The 22,437-nt window shown below is 42.4% G+C and overlaps 1 protein-coding gene across 1 annotated transcript in view; it reads left to right on the plus strand.

The window, feature by feature from the left end:
- The window catches only part of cblb (Cbl proto-oncogene B, E3 ubiquitin protein ligase), a 182,187-nt gene that overhangs the window by 34,422 nt on the left and 125,328 nt on the right, over window positions 1-22,437 (plus strand). Inside the window, exons 4-5 of the mRNA XM_056285166.1 lie at window positions 2,824-2,970; window positions 8,551-8,707. Coding sequence (XP_056141141.1) covers window positions 2,824-2,970; window positions 8,551-8,707 — 304 coding nt within the window. The remainder of the gene's footprint in view (window positions 1-2,823; window positions 2,971-8,550; window positions 8,708-22,437) is intronic.

Raw genomic sequence — 22,437 nt, forward strand, 5'->3', positions numbered from 1 at the left:
TTTGTCCTGCTCACATACACCTTGGGCAAAGTCACCCTGTGTAGTGTGTGCATGTGTTTAGCAGCCCCCCCAACTCTAATCTCACCGGGCAGTAGACAAATATCACAGCCCACAGAGGAGGGAGGGATAGGAGAACTAGCAGTATTACATCCGCCAAAGGGAGACATTCTGGAGGCTCCTTCCCAACTTCCTCCCAGATCAGAGACTCTGGCTGGATTATTAATGACATCACAGCAGCCCTGAGGCAGCGCCACCCTGCTGTCCACACTTGATTGATTTTCGTGAATATCATGGTGTCGTTTGGCTAAGCAAGTCATATACCTCTTACTTTATCAGTCTAACTTTGGCAATAAGACTCGCTGAGAGAAAAAAACGCTGTTCTTAAATTACAACTTCCGTCATCCTCCTTTAATTCAGTCCGGGTTCTAGTACTGTATACATGTTTTGCATGAGTTTTCTCCACCCGTCCAAAGACATGTAGATGAAGTGAAACGGAGACTCCAAGTTGCTTGTAGATGTGAATGTGTTGTCTGTGTGGTTCCTTTGATGGACCGAGCCCTGTGCAGGATATCGTTCCCCCTCGGGACAAATGCATGCGAGGATACAAACCAGCCCCTGAATTATGTAAAGTGGGTTTAGAGAATGAATACATTCTTATCTCACTTGTGTTTGCTTTCACTTTATGGATGACTGCATATCTTTTCATAGAGTAGGCTGCAAATGATTGTTCATATAATACTGCTAGCTTATTTTCATACTCCGTGATAAGTAACTCATGGTATCCCATGTCCAGAAGGAAGTGAGCAAATGTTAGTGGGGTTTTTTCTGTAATTTTGTGCATATGAATCAAAATGACGTAACCCTTGATTTTCATGAAACATCGTCGCTGTTTCACAAATAAACTGATCCAGTTTCAAGGAGTTGAGCAGAATTTATCCATACGGGTAGCGTGGTGGTCTATTCTGTTGCCTACCAACATGTGGATCGCCAGTTCAAATCCCTGTGTTACCTCCGGCTTGGTCGGGCATCCCTACAGGCATAATTGGCCGTGTCTGCGGGTGGGAAGCAGGATGTGGGTATGTGTCCTGGTTGCGGCACTAGCGCCTCCTCTGGTCAGTCGGGGTGCCTGTTTGGGGGGGAGGGGGAACTGGGGGGAATAGCGTGACCCTCCCATGTGCTATGTCCCCCTGGTGAAACTCCTCACTGTCAGGTGAAAAGAAGCGGCCGGAGACTCCACATGTATGGGAGGAGACGTGGTAGTCTGCAGCCCTCCCCAGATCAGCAGAGGGAGTGGAGCAGAGACTGGGACGGCTCGGAAGAGTGGGGTAATTGGCCAAGTACAATTGGGGAGAAAAGGGGGGGGGGGTAAAAAATAAAAAAATAAAAATCCGTACAAGAGAGTAGCGGTGTGTAAAACGTGGGTTGCCATTAACATTTCACCACCAAACTTTAGGGCCCTCTTGCAAAGTCTTCCTTTAGCTTATTGAAATGACTTTTGACAGACTAGTATTAGTAATTTATTAGCAATTTATAGCAATTATTTCTTTGATAAAATGGTTTAAAAGAAACTGCTGAGCCTGCTCTACTTTTACATAAACTGACTGGTACGCTTTCATTTTGATTGCCACATGGAAGAATGTAGCAATGGAGGGTGGGGTTTTTTTTCGTCCTCAAAAAAAAACCCCAAACTGAAAGCAAACACACACACATACTAGGCTTGCCTGTAGCCTGGTTATCTTGTCTTAGTGGGTACAAATCAGTCTCCTTTGCTAGTCAGTTTACAAGTTAGCAGTTTAACCGTGTATTTGTACCATGTCTAAATCGGTCTCTTGCCAAAGGCGAATATGTCATTGTGGAGTGAAACTCTTCCATTGATGAGACCAATGAGAAGTTCTCTCACTAGACTGGATGTAATGACCACGTTCCTGTTGCACAGTCCCACTGGGCTTGAGAGATGAGTGTCGCAAAACACTTCAGAACCTCACTATTTCACCCATTTTTGGAGATATTTGGTCTTAGCCATATCAGTTCCAAGTTTATATACCAATTACTGTAGTTTGCATTCCAAAGCCAGATGATCCTTATCGGCACTGTACAACTTGACTTCTCATTTTGCTTTTTTTTTTTTTTTTTTAACACGACATGACATGCCTTACATTAGGTTGGGAGTAAAATAAAAAGTGCTCTTTTTATGAGAGCCTGTAATTGCAGAGGATATCCTGAGAATGTGAAGTTAACAATACGTTTTTTTCCTGTTTGTTTCAAGGTTAGTGTCAGTGTACCCTTAATACACTCGCCTCAAAATGTGAAAAATTGACCTTTTAACCACCTCCACTTTCTGAATTTGAGTAACTGAGAGTGAATTGACCCCTGCCCCAGTGTGTTTGAAGATGTAATCTGCTTTTGAGTCCTTAAATAACACAGATGAGTTGACATTTCAGCCACGCTATTTTTTTTCAATAACGATATGTCAAGTTAATGTGATGTGTAGGCTTGTGTAAAATCGTGTCATTAAAAACGTCAGATTTTTTGGTTTTAGATCTCACATCTGCTCATATTAACACAGATGAGAGGCTGAGCCGGATCTAAATTGATCCGACTTGTGATTTGACTTTCTTGACTTGACTTGGCCTACTTTGATATAGAACCCATCTGTAAATTGGTTGCCACTGCTTGTGACTCCATTAACAATGACCCTGTTCAGTCTCGGGGAAAATACCCCAGATTTTGCAGCTCAAGTAAATTCTGCAATTTAAACCCATTGAAGTTCCAGCAGTACATCAAATGCTTCCTTTTTTTTCTCTTTTCTCTTTGTCATTGCAGGAGGAACCTAACAAAGCTGTCTCTGATCTTCAGCCACATGCTGGCTGAAATCAAAGCCATCTTCCCTGGGGGACAGTTCCAGGGAGACACCTTCAGGATCACCAAAGCTGATGCGGCTGACTTCTGGAGGAGATTCTTTGGAGAAAAGTATGGCTCATCTATTTTGCCCCCTCTTAAGTAGCACCTAAACATCAATTGACCCATGCATGTTTACCGGCTGATGATATCATTTCCTGTAAAAGGAGGGATGTGGTGTCAAGTAGTGTACATGACAAAAACACTTTTGATGTCAGGATGTATGGATGTTCTTCTTTTTGTTTTGTTTTTGCATCTCTGGGAAGGTATTTTATCTTTCTGAAAGGTAACATATGGTCATGCTGCTCTTCAATATAGTGACTAGAGAGATCAGTGTTCAGATGTTGTTGAGAAAAGACAGACTATCACACTGTGTGCACACTTACACACAAAGACACACAAAACCACACCCTGCTGAGAGCAGATGCTCTACTTAGCCAGGCTGTCTCACCAACATGCACAGCTGGGACAAGGTTATCACTTCAGTTACATCTCGGGTGCATTGGCCCGCATGTTTGTGTACTTATGCGCAAGGTATCCTTCCCCAACTGTGCTCTTCTCTGAGCATCTTTAGAGCTGTGCTGTTGCAAGTTGGTCTTCTGAGCTTCTCTAGAGCTGTGTTGTGGCAGGTTGGTCTTCTCTGAGCGTCTCTAGAGCTGTGTTGTGGCAGGTTGGTCTTCTCTGAGCGTCTCTAGAGCTGTGTTGTGGCAGGTTGCTCTTCCCTGAGCGTCTCTAGAGCTGTGTTGTGGCAGGTTGGTCTTCTCTGAGCGTCTCTAGAGCTGTGTTGTGGCAGGTTGCTCTTCCCTGAGTGTCTCTAGAGCTGTGTTGTGGCAGGTTGGTCTTCTCTGAGAGTCTCTAGAGCTGTGTTGTGGCAGGTTGCTCTTCCCTGAGTGTCTCTAGAGCTGTGTTGTGGCAGGTTGGTCTTCTCTGAGAGTCTCTAGAGCTGTGCTGTTGCAGGTTGGTCTTCTCTGAGCATCTCTAGAGCAGTGTTGTGGCAGGTTGGTCTTCTCTGAGCCTCTCTAGAGCAGTGTTGTGGCAGGTTTGTCTTCACCGAGCTTCTTTAGAGCTGTTTTGTAGCAGGTTGGTCTTCTCTGATCTTCTCTAGAGCTGTGTTGTAGCAGATTGGTCTTCTGAGCTTCTCTAGAGTTGTTTTGTGGCAGGTTGGTTTTCTCTGATCTTCTCTAGAGCTGTGTTGTAGCAGATTGGTCCTCTGAGCTTCTCTAGAGTTGTGTTGTGGCAGGTTGGTCTCCTCTGAGCGTTTCTAGAGTTGTGTTGTAGCAGGTTGGCCTTCTGAGCTTCTCTAGAGCTGTGTTGTAGCAGGCTGGTCTTCTCTGAACGTCTCTAGAGCTGTGTTGTGGCAGGTTGGTCTTCACCGAGCTTCTCTAGAGCTGTTTTGTAGCAGGTTGGTTTTCTCTGATCTTCTCTAGAGCTGTGTTGTGGCAGATTGGTCTTCTGAGCTTCTCTAGAGTTGTGTTGTGGCAGGTTGGTCTCCTCTGAGCGTTTCTAGAGTTGTGTTGTAGCAGGTTGGCTGACTGAGATACATTAGAAATGGTTTGACGACGCATCATGAACCAGAACCAATTATTTGGGATGGTGTGAGATCTACTGACATCCATCACACAGTGAACATAAAGAGAATATGTTGTAGATGTCAAAAATGAATAAGGCATATGTTTGGGCAGCTAGTGATACTGAAAAAAGCTAATTTTGGAGGCGTGTTTTCTACTGCTTCTCTAGATTGTGACAGCTAATCTGTTCTGTTGCATTCGCAAAGTGTTAGACAAAACCGTTGAGGGTTGTATGACTCTCTGTGGTACCTATAGGGACTTCAATGAACCACCAATTATTCACAAAACAGAACTGAAGAACCATTTAAACGATCAAGTCTTTGGGGCGCTTCCTACCACATGGTCGCAGCCATCGCTGGTTTGATTCCAGCCGGTGACATTTATTGCATGTCATACCCCTCTCTCCCATTTTCCTCTCTGCCTGTCTTCTGTCGCTGTCAAATAAAGGTAAAAATACCAAACAAAAACATCACCTTTGAATGTTCCATTTTATTAAAGAAAGGTCATAGTACTTAGCGAAGGACAAATCCGTTAAGGAAAAAAACAACAACAATGGCATAGAGAGCTCTGAATTTGGAGATGAAGACTTTCCCCTTTACCCGAATTAATTCTTGGTAGAAGGATACCCAGAAAGTGGGCACTGTTAAATTTGGATAGGAAGTAGTAAACAAAATATTCATACTTTTCTCAAGACCCAAGTCTCTGTTACCTTAAAGAAACTAGCCTAAATCAATTGATTTGATAGTAAATCAGATATAGGGAAACCAGTATAAACAAAGGAAAATGACTGCATCTCAGAGTATGTGTATGGTCCAAGGCTTCAGCTACATGTCATGGTGTTGGGATAACAGCCTGTCTCTGTGTAACATCACCTCTGCAGTGGCAAAAATCTGACAGTGCCAGGCAGGGCTTATGCAGGTATTCCCTATGAGAGACTTGTACAAGGGTGAATTATAGCAAGCGTTCGACCTTTGAAGACAGCCTCTAAACAAGTACCCCCTTGCTTCAGTTTAAATACTGTTTCCCGCTCTGGTTGTGCTCAACTTTGTTCACAGCCACTCCAAAGACTAATCTATTATAGATTATTACAAACCTCAGCTTCCTCTGGTTGAGAGGAGGATTTGACTTGCCATAAACCCTGTGAAAGACCCATACTGTTGTGAAAGAGGCCGTGCAATATTTGAAAACTGCATTAAACCAGCTTTTCTCCCCATAAATTAGTAGAGCCTTGGTGAAGTTATTTTAAATCACTGTTATAATTGTCTCAAACCGGGCATCCGGGTAGCGTAGCGGTCTATTCCGTTGCCTACCAACATGGGGATCGGTGGTCTGAATCCCCGTGTTACCTCGGCTTGGTCGGGCATCCCTACTGACACAATTGGCCGTGTCTGCGGGTGGGAAGTCAGATGTGGGTATGTGTCCTGGTTGCTGCACTAGTGCCTCCTCTGGTCGGTTGGGGCACCTGTTTGGGGGGGTGAGGAAACTGGGGGATTAGCGTGATCCTCCCATGCGCTACGTCCCCCTGGTGAAACTCCTCAGTATTAATCAATCAATCAATCAATCAATCAAGTTGCAAAGCAGCTGGTGACTCCACATGTATGGGAGGAGGCATGTGGTAGTCTGCAGCCCTCCCTGGATCGGCAGAGGGGGTGAAGCAGCAACCGGGATGGCTCAGAAGAGTGGGGTAATTGGTTGGATGCAGTTGGGGAGAAAAGGGGGGGGGGTTCTAAAGAACCCCCAAAAATAATTGTCTCAAACCTGGTCCAGTGACTTTTTCAAAACGAGACAAATATGACTTGATTCATTTTTCCTCCACATCACCAAACTTCCTGATCGTGTTATTCATGACATGGCATATTGCCCTCTTCAGAAGGGGTTTAGGTCATACACACAGATTCAAAAATGTAAATGTAGAAGGAAAAACGATTTGCGTGTTTATGGTTTAGTACCATGATAATATCATGGTGCTGCACCGGTGGGTGGTTTCCAGAAGAGCAAAGGCCTGGTGCAGCTTTGGGTGAGGCTGTGTGGCTAATATAGCCAGTCAAGTGCATATTGAAGTTGTGGTCAGTGGTGCGTTGGTTTAAGTGTTGTTTCCACAAGCAGTGTGAGGCTTTCCTACAGCCATTGTAAGTAAAGCCCAGTGACATGCAGCAAGTTTCAAAAGAGGTTTTGCCCTCAGTCTGCACTCACGAGAGAGTAAAGTACACAGTGCTCGTGCTTTTACTTTTCCTACCCTCGTCGCATGCTCGCCTCTCTCTCCCTCTGTCCCCTGCCATTTTTGCTTATTTTCCTTTGGTAACACAAGATCTGATGTGGCAGTTGTAGCTTTTGTTGATTTTCATGTTTTTACCCGTGTTTTGCTGTAATTATACCAATCTAGAGTACAGACTGAACCTTAAATGTTGTGGTTTAAACTGTCCATGTTCACTGCGTGATGGATCCAACGGCAACATCAGCATCAGTGTTGTACCTCATTTGCCTTCATTTGTCATGCTGCCTGCTACTTCTTAGTCTGTTACATGTGGGTGCTTCTTTCTCAGTGATGTTACTCATCTGGAGAATGTGATCCCTCAGCGCTCACTTGGTGGTGTGTGTTTGTGTGTCTGTGTTTTTCTGTGTGTCTTGGTGTGCTGGAAGAGAAGATAAAAGAATAAGATAGGATAAATGTTGAGAATGTGAAGAAAGCTAACATCGCAAGAAAGGATGAGTAGGTTGCTAATATTTTGGAAGGTTCTTTATGTGTTCTGTGATTATCTGAAGCCAAACGGGAAACGTTCATGCTGAGGCCTGGAGAGCAGGCGGGCTTTAAGCCGAGGGGTACAACATACTCCAGTGGTTGCAGAGATAAATGAAATAGTTGTACATTAATACAGGAGACAACAAGCATGGCGGAAATGTTTCATGAGAGCTTTAGCGTTGTGTTTGCTGGGTCCCAATTGAAAAAAGCAGTTCAGTAGATCTCTTCCCCGAATTTTCAAGGGGGCACCTTCAAAAGTGTCTTCACAGTGGACCTACTTCTCCTGATATTTTTGTAAATGGATTCCTGGGGTTATGCCTCCATTACAGACACACATTTCTATGAAACCCCTCAAGAATGCACAATGAAAGGAAAAAAAATGCATAATTGGACTTCGGGTTGATGGAGAAAATAGCCCAAACTTGGAAGGGTTTATCCTTCATTGGGCACAAGAATGTGCAGTACAAGACTGTCTTCCTTCTTGCCTATGTTACTGTCATGAGATAACTTGTTTTTCCTAACAGTGAGACTCTACATGTTACTGCCATAAAGGATAAAATCCTATGTGCCTGTTGTCTTAATGTTTTGAAACCCATCTCATGTGCCCAAGTTTAGTTTGATGACAAAGATAAGGTATTTCAGGTCAGTATTGTTAGTCTAGCAAAGACATTGAAGTTTTGAAGGTGCATAACCGTAGCTTAAGTACATAACCTTAGTTTAAGATACATAACCGTAGCTTAAGTACATAACCTTAGTTTAAGGTACATAACCGTAGCTTAAGTAGTATATAACCTTAGTTTAAGGTACATAACCGTAGCTTAAGTAGTATATAACCTTAGTTTAAGGTACATAACCGTAGCTTAAGTACATAACCTTAGTTTAAGGTACATAACCGTAGCTTAAGTAGTATATAACCTTAGTTTAAGGTACATAACCGTAGCTTAAGTACATAACCTTAGTTTACGGTACATAACCGTAGCTTAAGTACATAACCTTAGTTTAAGGTACATAACCGTAGCTTAAATACATAACCTTAGTTTAAGGTACATAACCGTAGCTTAAGTACATAACCTTAGTTTAAGGTACATAACCGTAGCTTAAGTACATAACCTTAGTTTAAGGCACATAACCATAGCTTAAGTACGTAACCTTAGCTTAAGTGCTAGTGTTTCAGTACACATAAGAAAACGTAATGTTTAATACAATCAATTACTGCCAAAATTTAACATCATTTAAGTATAAATAATGAATGAAACGACATTTTATATGCTTAAACTGCAAACCTATCGTAGAAATTGCTGTTTGTATGACTCTATAACTGGACTCTTATTACTCCCTCTGCAGGACAATAGTGCCATGGAAAGTCTTCCGACAGTGCCTTCATGAAGTGCATCTCATCAGCTCAGGCTTGGAGGCCATGGCCCTCAAGTCCACTATTGACCTCACCTGCAACGATTACATCTCCGTCTTTGAGTTTGATATCTTCACACGGCTTTTCCAGGTTGGCCAGTAATCTTCTAGAAGCACAATCAGGCCATGTTTGTAGCTGTTGGATCAAGTGCTTTTGGTGGAGGACTAAATACCAGTTGGTGTGCATCCATCAGGAGTCATATTTTTTTTCCTCTCCTTGCAGTCCTCCATCAACTTTCTCTCTCTGACGCCCTGCATAGTGTAGCTGATAACTGCACTATGACAACAACTGCACAATACAAGAAATGGGCTTATTCTTATATATATAAAAATAATCCAGTGATTCAAGTAAATTCTTTATGAGACAGTACAAGTCTGTTTCATGCCAAAATCAGCTATATATATACGTATATATACACACACACGCACACACACACACACACACACACACACGTAATTTGGTGTTGCTTAATTTGTTGTGATCCTTATGTCTGTATTCGTAACTCTGCTTGTCTCGTAGCAGGTCTCCTATACACTTTTATGCATGGAAGGCATTGGACAGATCATTTTTACGGAAAAAAAAGTGTGCCTATGCAATATGTAAATAAAGAATATTTGTTGTTTGAAGTAATTACTAAAGAGGGAGTTGTAGAGAAAGGAGAAGTATTTGTAAAATGGCTAACGATGTCTAAAAAGGTGCTTGCATGTAAGAAAGATCGAGTCCCAATTTTCCCCTTATTTGATCTCAGATGGATGTGGGCAACATTCTCCTTGTTTGTTTTATGAACAAGCACAGTTTGAATGTATGCAGATTGACTCACTATTGATGGGATGTGTGTACTTCTCCACAGCTTGTCGGCTTGTGTTAACCAACATCAGTTCAGCCTATACAGTAAATGGCATCATAACAGGACACTTGTAACCAAATATGTTGTTGGTTTGAGAAGGTCATGCATAGGAACAGTGTAATAAGGGAAAAAAAACCCTTGTTTAGGTTATACATTTTTATTTTTGCAGTATCTAAAGGTTTCGAACGTGTGTGGTTATAGCTCACTCCTGTTGACAGATTAGTGGCCCATGTGGCATCAAGATGGTGTGTGGGCGGAAAGACCGAAAGCCACTTTTTAGTTTGGTAGAACCCCTACACTGTTGAACACACTAACATGAAAATGTTCGTGGATCACAAAATTATAATTTTGTCTGGATTCAAGTTACCATGGATTTTATTTCTTTAGGTCAAGGCTTTGAAAATGCAAGTGAGCAGAAATTTGGGCAGAAAAAAATGTGTTGTTAACTAAGAACTCCCAAGGTAGCTATTATCACTTTTGACTATTCATGAACTAAAATGAAGGAAGCTATGCTGGAGAAGTATTGCTTCAAGAGATCTTGGTCAGTTTTAGCTGATGAATCTATTTCTAGGAATTAATGAGCAGATCAGTCTAGTTTCTGTGTCAGTCCAGGCAGTCTCCTTTTGGTCAACCTTCTGCTGCTGGCGGGGCTGATTCACATGTTGAGAATCCTGGTGGGGGGCAGGGACGGGATTAGAGCACCCACATGAACTTGAATATGAATGGACGAACAAAAGAGGATGTCCGCCACACATCAAGACAAAATGTAAAGATATTATTCTCTTATTAACCATCTGGTCAAAATCTGCTAGTGTGCAGCTTCATTTTTGCATAGGCAGAAACACTCAAGCTGCAGCTTCCTGTGCTGATTTATCCTACTATGTCTCCCCTTTCTTGGCTTGTCTTTCCAATTAAAGGTATAAAAGTCGATGCGTCACAGTAGGCACACAGAACACTTGTCATTTAGCCTGCTGGTTCACTTTAACTTTTGTTTTGATTGTTATGGCTTCGACTTGGGTTGCATGCAGATTTAAATTTCACAGTTGGGAAATCTGACCAATGCTATTCCCAGGAAGAATGAAACCCGTTTTGATGGTATTTCTATTCTGACCTTGAAGAACAGCGTTAGCAAAACGCCATCATTTTAACGAGGCTGCTTTGACTGCGAATGTAATAGAGCTAACTGGTAAGCTAGGCTAAGCTCAAAGCTAGTAACAAACTGGGAACAAGAAGCTACCTACTAAACACAAGATTCGTATAAGAAAGAAACGAGAGAATCTAGCGATAAGTGAACTAAGCACAGAAAATAGCTAAATCAGAACAAAATGAGGAGGTTAGGGCAGAATATAAAGAACTAGTAAAAGAAAAAGAAAAGTTGTCAATCTCACGAAGCCACCACTCACAAAGGTGGAAGCTGAAAACAGCTGGCAGTGATCAATCAACTCGGTGGAAGTGGGCGGTCCTGTCAAGCTGCTTCTTCCCCTGAAGATGATTGCCCTTCCATTTGATTTAATTTCTCTCTTCTTACACATATCACTGAAGGTATTCAGTTTGTTGGTTTTGATTGGGTCGTGGAATTTCTTTGCTGGTGGATCTTTCTTTAGTCTCTCATCCTTGAAGGTTCTATAGCATTGCTCACCAATCTCATATGCCTTCACAGGTCAGAGGCAATGTCCTTGGGCGCTGCCCTTGCTGTAGAGATGCTAATGAGGTCCCGCTTCTCTGCAAATGGGTTGACCCATCCATGTATGAGGCTAACCACTGCTGAAACTGCCTCCTCATCTTTTCGGATTCTTGGCTGCTGTAGCTCTGCATGACAAAGCATTGATTTGGTGCCTTGCACCATCTCCCTTAACTGTCCCAGGAATGCACTGCAGTGCTCAGCTGTTATGTAGTAGCACGTAATAGCTCCAGCATTCAGGCTGAACCGTGATGTGCCTCCAGGAGTCTGTGTGTCTTTGTTAACTGTGACTTCTGTAGCCTGGTCCACAGGGAGTCACCCAAATGGGTTGTTACTTGACAGCTGCACTGAAAATTTGCCTGTTTTGAAGGCCTCATACACTGAAGGATTCTTCTTTTTTTTTATTTTTTATAAACTTTATTTTCCAATTTTCAAGTTTTTTTGGAACAGGTATACAAAGCACATGAACAACAACAACAATAAAAATAAACATGCAGGAATCCACCCTCCCCCCCAAGGCTCAAAAAAAAAAAAAAAAAAAGACTACGCAGGGATTTCTTATTCCAATTCCACATAATAACCATATTTTTGGAGACAATATAAAGTTGTACACATATATCTATAAGTATTTTCGTTACAACCAGGTAAATAAAAAGTACATTCAATAAAAGGGAAACCCTTCAATAAAGTCTATGAAAGGACTCCAGGTCAAAGTAAAGTTTTTGCGGGTTTTACATATTTTATATCGGAGCTTTTCTAAAGGTAGAAAGGACAGCACCTCCCTCAACCACTGCAAAAATGATGGCGCTTTATTTGACTTCCAGTTAAATAGGATAAGTCTGCGTGCTAGTAATGAGGCAAATGCTAGAGCATTTGCCTGCAAAGTTGTGACCTTACAGTTAGGGGGTGGTATGCCAAAGACGGCTGTGTGAAAATCGGGGTTTATGGTCTGTTTACAGATATGTGAGAATACATTAAATATCTGTCCCCAATAACTGTTGAGGGAGGGGCATATCCAGAACATGTGTCCCACCGAGGCTGGACTATGACTGCACCTCGGACAGCTAGGGTCTGTGGTGTGAAAGATTCTGACAAGCTTGTCTCCCGAGTAGTGAAGACAGTGAAGCACCTTAAACTGAATTAACCCATGTCATATACACAATGAAGACGTATGAATACGAGTTAAGCTGTCCCGCCATGCCTCTTCAGAAAGCTCTACACCCAAATCTCTCTCCCATGCAGTTTTTGTTTTGTCCCAGGATATCTGTTTCAATCCCTGTATCAGTGTGTAAATTATAGAGACCCGTTTTTTCCCAAAGGGATCCTTCTCTAGAATAACATCTAATTGGCTCCTGGTTGGCAGATACGGAAATGAGGGAAACACTTTCTTGGCAAAACTACGGATTTGAAGGTATCTAAAAAAATGGGATCTGGGTATGTTATGGTCTTTGGTAAGTGTTTCAAATGAGGCGAATGTTCCATCTTTAAATAGATCACAGAAAAACACCAGTCCATTTCTATGCCAAAGTTGAAATGTGTTATCTATCACAGATGGCAAGAAGAATTGATTATTTGCTACTGGAAAAAGACCGCTAGCATGCTTTAATCCAAAATGCCTCCTAAACTGGAGCCATATCCTAAGTGAAGCTTTAACCACTGGGTTTGTTATTTGTATGTTACGATTATGTGGTAGTGGAGAGGTGAATATCGGTAAAGGATTGGATAAGAGTTCCATGTGAACCCAATCTGTACCCTGTTGATTCTCATATGTAAATGCCCAATGTAAAAGTTTTACAATGTTCGCAGCCCAGTAGTAACAAATAAAGTTAGGCAAGCCTAATCCCCCTGTCTCCTTAGGGACCTCCAAGTATATTTTCTTCATCCTGGGGTTTGAATTGTTCCAGATGAATGATGAAATTAATCTATCTAATTGTTGAAAAGTTGTCTTATGTATGAATATGGGAATCATTTGAAAAAGATAGAGAAATCTGGGTAAGACTGTCATTTTAACTATATTAATGCGGCCCGCTAATGAAATTGGTAGCGTTGACCACTTTTTAAAATCTTGTTTTATTCGTTCCATTAGTGTTTTAAAGTTATGGTTATATAACCTCCCCATTGTATGAGTGACTTTGATTCCTAAATATGTAAATACATTATGTTCAAGTTTGAATGGAAAGCTAGAGTAGTCTCTATCAGTGTGGTTAATCGGAAAAAGCTAGCTCTTTGAATAGTTTATCTTATAACCGGACAGGCGACCAAAGTTATCCAGGGTAAGTAATAGTCTTGGTATAGATTCTGTTGGGTTGGATATATATAACAACAGGTCATCTGCATAAAGTGATACCTTATGCAATTTACCACCTCGTGAGATACCTTTAATGCCATCCTCTGCCCTAAGAGCTATAGCGAGTGGCTCAATTGCCAAATCGAACAAGTAAGGAGAGAGGCTGCAGCCCTGTCTGCAGCCCCTATGTAGTGAAAAATAATCAGAAATAATATTATTCGTCCGCACTGCGGCTGTCGGTGAGCAATACAATATTTTAACCCATGCTAGGAATGTGAAACCAAAGCCAAACCTTTCTAGAACAGCAAATAGATATTGCCATTCGATCCGGTCAAATGCCTTCTCAGCATCTACAGAAATCACTACTTCTGTCTGTTCTACGGAATGTGGTGTGTACAGTACATTAAATAGGCGGCGCATGTTATAGAATGACTGCCTGCCTGGTATAAAACCAGTTTGATCAGGGTTAACAACCGTTGGGACAACAGTTTCAATACGGGTGGCCAAGATTTTTGTAAGGATTTTGTAGTCGCAATTCAACAAGCTTACAGGACGGTAGGAGCCACACATTAGGGGATCTTTTTCTTTTTTAAGTAACACTGATATGACTGCCTGCATCATAGTTTGGGGCAATTTCTGTTGGTTAAAAATTTCCTGATACATCAGGTTAAGTATTGGTGCCAGCTTGGTAGCAAATTCTTTATACATTTCAATTGTGAAACCATCCGGACCTGGTGCTTTGTTGCTCTGCATGGATTTAATTGCTTGTATCACTTCCTCTGTTGATATCTCTCTGTCTATCTGTGCTCTGTCTTCAAGGGCAATTTTTGGTGTGGTCAGACCGTCTAAAAAAGTTGAAATATGCAACAAGTCGCTGGGCGGTTTTGAACTATAAAGGGTAATATAAAATTGTTTAAACTGGTTATTGATGGTGTCAGGGTCGGCAGTCTTTACCCCAGCTGCTGTGCAAATTTCAGAAATAGTGTTAGCGGCTATGGACTGTCTAACCTGATGGGCTAATAGTTTTCCAGCTTTCTCTCCATGCTCATAAAATGTCTGTTTTGATTTAAAGAATAATTGTTCTGTTTGTTTAATGGAGAGATTGTCGAATTCTGTTTTTAATAATAATTTTTTCTTATAAAGTTCAGGTGTTGGGGAATCGGCATATGAACGGTCTACTTCCGCTATACTATGGGACAGTTCTGTTAGACGATGTTTATGTTTCTTTCTCTCATGTGCTGTGTATGAGATTATTTGGCCTCTAAGGTAGGCTTTGAGAGCCTCCCAAACAATAGTTAGTGGCATATCTGGAGTTTGGTTGAATTCCATAAAGATATCTATCTGCTGGGAGAGAAAATTTTTAAAGGAGTCCCTGGACAGTAATAGAGGATCAAATCGCCAGGTGCGTTGGGGTTTAGGGCAGTCTATGAAACCTATATCTAGATGTACAGGACTATGATCCGAAATAACAATACTATTATATTGGCTCCCCCTAACCATAGGAAGGACCCTACTATCCAGGAGAAAAAAATCAATCCTTGAGTAAGAATGGTGCACTGGGGAAAAAAAGGAGTATTGTTTAGTAGTTGGGTTGTTTCTTCTCCAGGGATCAAAAAGAGAGTAGGATTCCATAAATGAATGGATAACAGCACCTGCCTTCGAAACTTTACTATTAGGTCTTGGGTTTGATCTGTCCAAATATGGATGTAATACACAATTAAAATCTCCCCCCAATATTAATCGGTAATTATTTAAGTCTGGGAGGGCTGCTATGAAACTAGAGAAAAAAAGTGGGTCATCCCAGTTTGGTCCATATACATTTGCCAGTGCCACAGGTGTACCATACAGGTTACCCGTCACTATCACATACCTTCCCCTGGGGTCAGAAATAGTCAGTAGTGGAATGAATGGGATACCCTTCCTGATCAAGATGGCCGTGCCCCGCGTTCTGTTCTCATTCCTGGAACAGAAAATTTGTCCTATCCAAGCTTTTTTTAGTTTTGTGTGTTCACTTGACCGAAGGTGCGTTTCCTGTAAGAACATGACATCAGCTCTCAAAGATTTTAAATGTACAAAAACCCTACTACGCTTTACTGGATTGTGAATTCCCTTTATATTCCAGCTCAAAAAACGAAGATAACCTGTATTCTGAGTGTCAAACATTTTTTCTAAAAATGAAAAGAGAAAAGAAAAGAAAAAGTCCCTGCCTACTAGCTACAAAACAAAAACAGAGCCTTGAGAACCCATGCTGATCTACTAATTCCCTAGAGATCGCATCCCCCATTTCTAGTATAACCTGGCAAATAACCATATAAAAACCCTCTAACAAGCCCCAACCAGGGCGAACAGTGGTCTTGTTAAGATTATATTAAATCCAAAAAGTATTTATATACCTAAGAACTATATATCAACACCCATATTAAAAAAAAAAATTTAAATTAAAAAAAAAAAAAAGAAAAGGAAGTAAAATATATCTACACCCATATAACAGCAGTTATAATACAGTTCCTTTGTAGGTAAGTGGCACTGACCTGGGTGTCGCCCTAGCAGTCGTCACCAAAGCACTGTTACGGGTCTCATAATAATTAGCATCCATACACACATATACATGCACACACACGATAATAATAAAACAGAAAAATAGCTTTTTTAAATGGGCAGCAGGTATGAGACATTCTTATTAAATGAAAAATGTAACATTATCTGTGAGTCTCAAATTACAAAAGTTAAAGTAAATAGATAAAGTTAAACCATAACGTTACCCTGTTGCCTTGGTGTCTTAGCTAGTTACTTCCGCTAGCTGTTGGCACTTAGCAGCTAATATCAATTAGCCGCCAATACCAGTTAGCCACAAATATATTGGAGTTCATCAACATCTTACTGTACATTGTCCTGAGGCTTTAGATTCTCCCTGATATAACCCATCGCCTTAGATGGGTCTTCGAACCGCTTTTCTTGGCCGGACGATGAAGTGATACGAAGCACCGCCAGGAACTGGATCCCGAACTTGACGCCCTGGCAGCTCCGGTGGAGCCGTTTAGCTTCGGAGAAGGCCGCTCTCTTCTTCGCCACTGCCGCGGTGTAATCCGGGAAGATGCTCACTCTCTTGCCGTGCAGGCTCAATGGAGCTGAACGGGCAGCTTTGCGGAAAACCTCCTCCCTCTCTGAGAAATAGTGAAACTCCACCACGATGATCCTGTGGGGTTCTCCTTTGTTGGTCGAGTGCCGCAGGCCGCGGTGAGCCCGGTCTAGGGTCGGGGTGAAGCTGAGGCCCAGTAACTCCTGCAGTAGTGTAGCGATGGTAACAGTAGGCTGCTGGCCTCCTCCGCTGGTCTCCAGTACCTCCTTTATCCCGACAATACGTGCATTACACCGGCGTTGTCGCCTCTCCATACCGTCTACCTTCTGGCGTAGCATAGCGACTTCAGATTTTAGCTGGCCGATGTCCTCCTCCATTTTCGTGGTCTTGTCTGAGTATGTGTTCAGGCCGTCCTCCACGTCTTTCAGACAGGTCTCTTGTTTCGCCATGCCGGCCTTTATAGCGTCTATTTTTGCATTCAGATCCTCTGTGAATGAATCTATCTGTGCCAAGATCTTGCTCTCACTGCTCGCGATGGCAGCCATCACCCCAGATAGGTCTGTAGACTCCTCGTCCGGGGCTTTCACAGAGCCCGAGGCTTTAGCGGCCTGGTCACTGCTGGATTTGTTTTTGCCCATTGCGTCTTCTAGATGATCGATATGCAAGTACAGGGTTGTGAGTCCGGTGTGCTAGCGGTGAAGTGTCGTGTGTGTTAAACCTAATTTATCTGTGTTTGATCTGAAAAGTTAAAATATTAATGAAAAGTTCGCCCTGATCAGGAGCTCAATCTAAAGACGTCCTCACATGTTACTGCTCACCAGCGCCCCCTGAGGGATTCTTCCCTCGGAGGTTTGTCATCTGAACAAAGTAAGGGATCAGGTACCTGGCATAATTCAGCTTATAGGCAAAGCACCATGGGATCGTGGTTCTTATAGCATGGAGGTGCAACTTCCAGTCTCCCTCACGAGAAGTATGCAGGCCAAGTACTACGTCCTCTACCATGTCAACGTATGACATCCAGGATATGGAAAGCTCTCTGTTGTTGTGACGGAGGTGTTCCAGAAAGTCTGTCCACAGGGTTATCAGCTCAGCTAAGAGTGGACTTTGCAGCAGATTGTTCAGCTTCTCTTGGTTCAAGTCACTGGTCATGTCTTTCACATTGTCTAAGCATGATTTGATCATCCCTCTCCTCTCTGGAGCATTGTCCTCAACCCACGGTGTGAACTCTGCCCATGCAAGTCTCATCAGTGCTTCATAGATGTACTTGTGGACCCTGACAACACGATTATAGTGTTTACCATCAAGAACTCCATTGATGGACCCCTCTGCGATAATTCCAGCCTCTATGCATATGTCCTTTAGACCAGCATCCCGAAATCACTTTGCTAGGATGGCTAAGGCATTGCATATAGTATGGAATGTTCCCATTCTCAGAAGAATGTTGGCGAAGCGTTCTTTGTGCTTCCAGGTAATTTCAGTGGCTTTTGCATAGAGTGCTTGATCCATGACTACCACAATTGTTTCTAGAACCAGTTCTTTCCTGATTAGCTCTAATTGGTTCAGGTTTTCAAACACTGTGGTCAACTCTGTGGCTGGTAAATTGATGGTTGGCAGATACCCAACAATATCTTGTGAGATTTGTTCTTGGTCCCTGGTGCTGATATTAAAACCAGTCCAGCTTGGGATTGTCTGATTCTCTGGATCTGCCTACCTTGCAAGTGTCCACACCAGGTTCTTCTTGCAGGCAAGAAGAGCAGCTTCCTTGGTATCCTCAATACAGTGTTCCCTGGTTGGGAGAGGCTGTGGGCCCACACGGTCACCTGCTACATATACTTCCAGTTCTTGGTCTTCAGAGAGAGGTCTGCAGAGAGGTCTCATGACTTCTGCGTTGCTCCCTGTGAGGTCTTGTATACGCATGCATCGGCGTGAACCGTCTGCGTTGTAGAGGCTCCGTCGTGAATTGACGTTTTTTGTCTAGTTTTTGGCCACAATTTTACGCTACACTTTTAGATCCTGGTTGTTTTACCTATATATTTTAATACGGTATAAATATTTTTTTATATTGGACGTTCGGATCTTAATTTTGACTGCTGCCAGCTTAACTAGGTTCATTTTTAGCCTGGTGGCTAGGCTAGCCGGTCGCTTTTTATTTGAGGATTTTAAGCTTTTTGCATTTTTATGGAGTCTTATTCCAATTTGCTTGCTAATTGCCGGACAACAAACATGGCCGTGTGTGTGGACTGCCATCCTACCATTGCACAATTGGAGACTGATGTTACCCGGCTGCAGGCTGAACTCAGGGAGTTCCCATGGATGATAGATCCATGTGGCCATCAAAACACCTCTCTCTCCTGAGCAATCAGAGGGGCGCCAGCCCATTCTGCCCCCCAGACCATACAGCGTCGACCCAGGACAATGATACCACTATTCCGTGGTCTGGAGGTGAAGCGATCCACTCTACAGGCCTCTCTACCCTGGGGGAGGACGTGTGGCTCAGCCTTGGAACAAAACCTAAGACCCAAGTTTGCTCAACGCCATCCATCCCAGAGCCTTGGGTCCATTTTAAGAACTGTAAAAACCGCCTGGCTAAACACCGCCTCCAACCGCTTTCAAATAAGGCTTTCCAGCTTGGAAATAAATGTCAAATCCGGGAAAAATCTGACCTGCCCAACTCCCCCAGTATATCCTGATCCGGCTGGCTGTCCTTCCTTGGCTGCTGCTCCTGACCTTTCAGCAAATGGATTTAACATTCTGTACAACGAAGATTTCCCTCCGCTGACCAGTGCGTCGCATCCAGGAGCGGAATGCTCACCATTGGCTACTGCTCACTACCCCGAATCCCAAAAAGAAACCTCATCTGTTCAACGTAGGTTGTTGTAGGAGGCAGTGTCCAAACACTCTGCCGGCTCTAAACTGGCCACTGATGGCATCCCCCCTGGTGCTCTTTCCCCCACACTAGCTGGGAGCCCCCATCGACCGGTGTATGATGGTCGGGTGCGCTCTTCTACTGCACCCATTCCACAGCCACCTTCTGTTGTGATTGTGGGTGATTCTATCATCGGGGACATCGGGTCGAACAGAGCTGCAACACACTGCTTTCCAGGTGCCAAGGTAAATGACCTTCCGGTAGAACTTCCTAGTCTGCTCTCCCAATATACCTCTGTTGAGAACATTGTCGTTCACGTTGGCACAAATGATATTCCACGGCAGCAGTCAGAGCTTTTAAAATCGGATTTTGTGCATATTTTTAACCTTTTAAAACTTAGTAAGAAGGAAGTTTTTATCTCTGGCACACTTCCCACTTTTGGCCGTGGCATTTGTCGTTTTAGCAGACTTTTGCAGCTTCACATCTGGCTTCAGTCGCAGTGCTCTGGTTTACAATTTGGTTTTATTGACAATTTTAATCTGTTTTGGGAGCGCTCTTCTATTTTTAAACGTGATGGACTCCATCCAAATCCAGCAGGCTCACGAATGCTGGCTTGCAAACGTGTTTTATTCCATTGTCTTCAACTCTCATATTTGTGCTATCGACAATAACGTTTGGTGCCCACACACAGGTGCGGACAGTTCTGACACTAACTGACGCCCACAGGAGCAGAGTGGTTTCAATTTTGGTTCCATTGCAAACCATACTTATTCAGGTCCTTTGGTGAGTTCGATCCATCATACCAATGACTGTCACTCTGCCATACTAATTCCTGTAATAATCATTCCTGTAATAAAACCATAGACACAGACCCCGTAATCTCCCTGTAACATACAGGGAGCTAAACAATTTGTTTCCAGTTCGGACTTCAGTTATCAGTCCACCACAAAGCCAGGCACCTCAGACAATAAAAATGGCTTTATTAAACGTCAGGTCGCTAACTGTTGCTGTTAAGCCCACTGAGGCAAATATGTAATTTGTGATATTGGGCTTTACAAATAAAATTGATTTGATTTGATTTAACTAATAAGTCACTTTTAGTTAATGATCTTATAAGTACCTATAACCTAGACTTGACCCTATTGACCAAGACCTGGCTGGATAGAAATGGCGCAGTCGCACTTATTGAGACTGCACCTCCTGGCTTCAAATTCATCCATACCACCAGATCTGATAAGAAAGGCGGTGGAATAGCTGCTGTCTTTTGAACACCTTACTATACATTGTACTGCTACGATTTTAATAATTACTGTCTATCGGCCACCAAAATCTAAACATGGCTTTCTTGAAGAATTTTCGGAGCTACTGTCTATGGTTTCCACTGATTATGATTATTTCATCATCCTGGGTGATTTTAATGTTCATGTTGACAATCAAACAGACCCTGATGCTAGAAACCTAATTAGCTTACGGGAGGCATTTACTCTCACTCAGCATGTTTCCGGACCCACCCACAATAAGGGACATATTCTAGACTTAGTCATATCAAAAGGACTTAATATTACGGTACCCTGTGTCATGGATGTTGCTATCTCTGATCACTGTTGTATATTTTTTGATGTGTCTGCTCTTCATGTACAACAGAAGAGCACTCGAATGATCAAAAAACACTTCATTGATAATAACACAATTAAAACCTTCCAGAAAACCATAAATGAGTTGTCACCGTTCATGTCATCACAAACTGAGGATCTTGTGAATGACTTCAACTCAAAAATACGAAATATCTTTGACAACATTGCACCTGTTAAAACTAAAAACATAGAAAAACAAAAAGCCCCCTGGAGAAATGGAGTGGTTGTTAGGCAGCTTAAGAGAGACTGTCGCCAAGCAGAACGACAGTGGAGAAAGACTAAACTTCAGGTTCACCGTGACATTTACAAGGACAGACTGAACAAGTACAGCAAAAAAATTAAACAGGCCAGACAGTCTTTTTTCTCTAAAATCATTAATGAAAATATTAACAATAGTAAAGTGCTTTTCTCTGCTATTGACCAATTTATTAATCCACCATCTCCAAACCCATCAGAGATACTGTCCACTGAAAAATGTGAGCAATTCGCTACATTCTTCAATAACACAATTATTGCCATTAGACAGAACATTAGTGCCTCAAGATCCAGTAATGAACCTACCCTCCAGTTCTCCAGAAATATCCCTGGCACCATGTCTCACTTTGACACTCTAGACCTTATAAGTCTAGACAATATTATTAGGCAGCTCAGGTCGTCCACCTGCTGCTTGGATCCTCTCCCTACCAAATTTTTTAAAAATGTTTTTAATTGCTTAGCACATGACGTTTTAGAAATTATCAGCTACTCTCTTCAGGCAGGTATATTTCCTGCAGGACTTAAGACAGCTGTCGTTAAACCACTTCTGAAGAAGAGTAATCTTGATGCGACAGTTATTGCCAACTACACGACCATCTCCAACTCACCATTCCTCAGCTAAATCCTTGAAAAAACAGTTTATTCTCGAGTTAATAACTATTTAATATCTAACAACCTTCTAGGCATTTGTCAATCAGGTTTTCAATCTCACCATAGCACAGAAACAGCACTTATCAAAGTTGTGAACGATCTGCATATGAACACTGATTCTAATAAATTGTCTGTTCTTGTGCTCCTGGATCTCAGTGCTGCCTTCGACACTGTTGATCATGACATTTTGCTAGAGAGATTAGAAAAATGGGTCGGCCTTTCTGGCCCTGTCTCAACTGGTTTAGAACATACCTTCAGGACAGGCAGTTCTTTGTGTCTATTTGAGACTTTTCCTCGGACAAAGTGGGTATAATGTGTGGGGTACACCAAGGTTTGATTTTTGGACCACTACTATTCAATCTCTATATGCTCCCACTTGCACGTTATACAGACACACAAAATGAATTACCATAATTATGCAGATGATTCACAACTGTACATATCCCTATCTTCTGATGACCTAGCTCCCATACGTTCCCTAATTCAGTGTATTGATGATATTACTTTATGGATGTCAGAT

The sequence above is a fragment of the Lampris incognitus genome, chromosome 8, assembly GCF_029633865.1.
Source record: "Lampris incognitus isolate fLamInc1 chromosome 8, fLamInc1.hap2, whole genome shotgun sequence".
In the NCBI taxonomy this organism is placed as follows: Eukaryota; Metazoa; Chordata; class Actinopteri; order Lampriformes; family Lampridae; genus Lampris; species Lampris incognitus.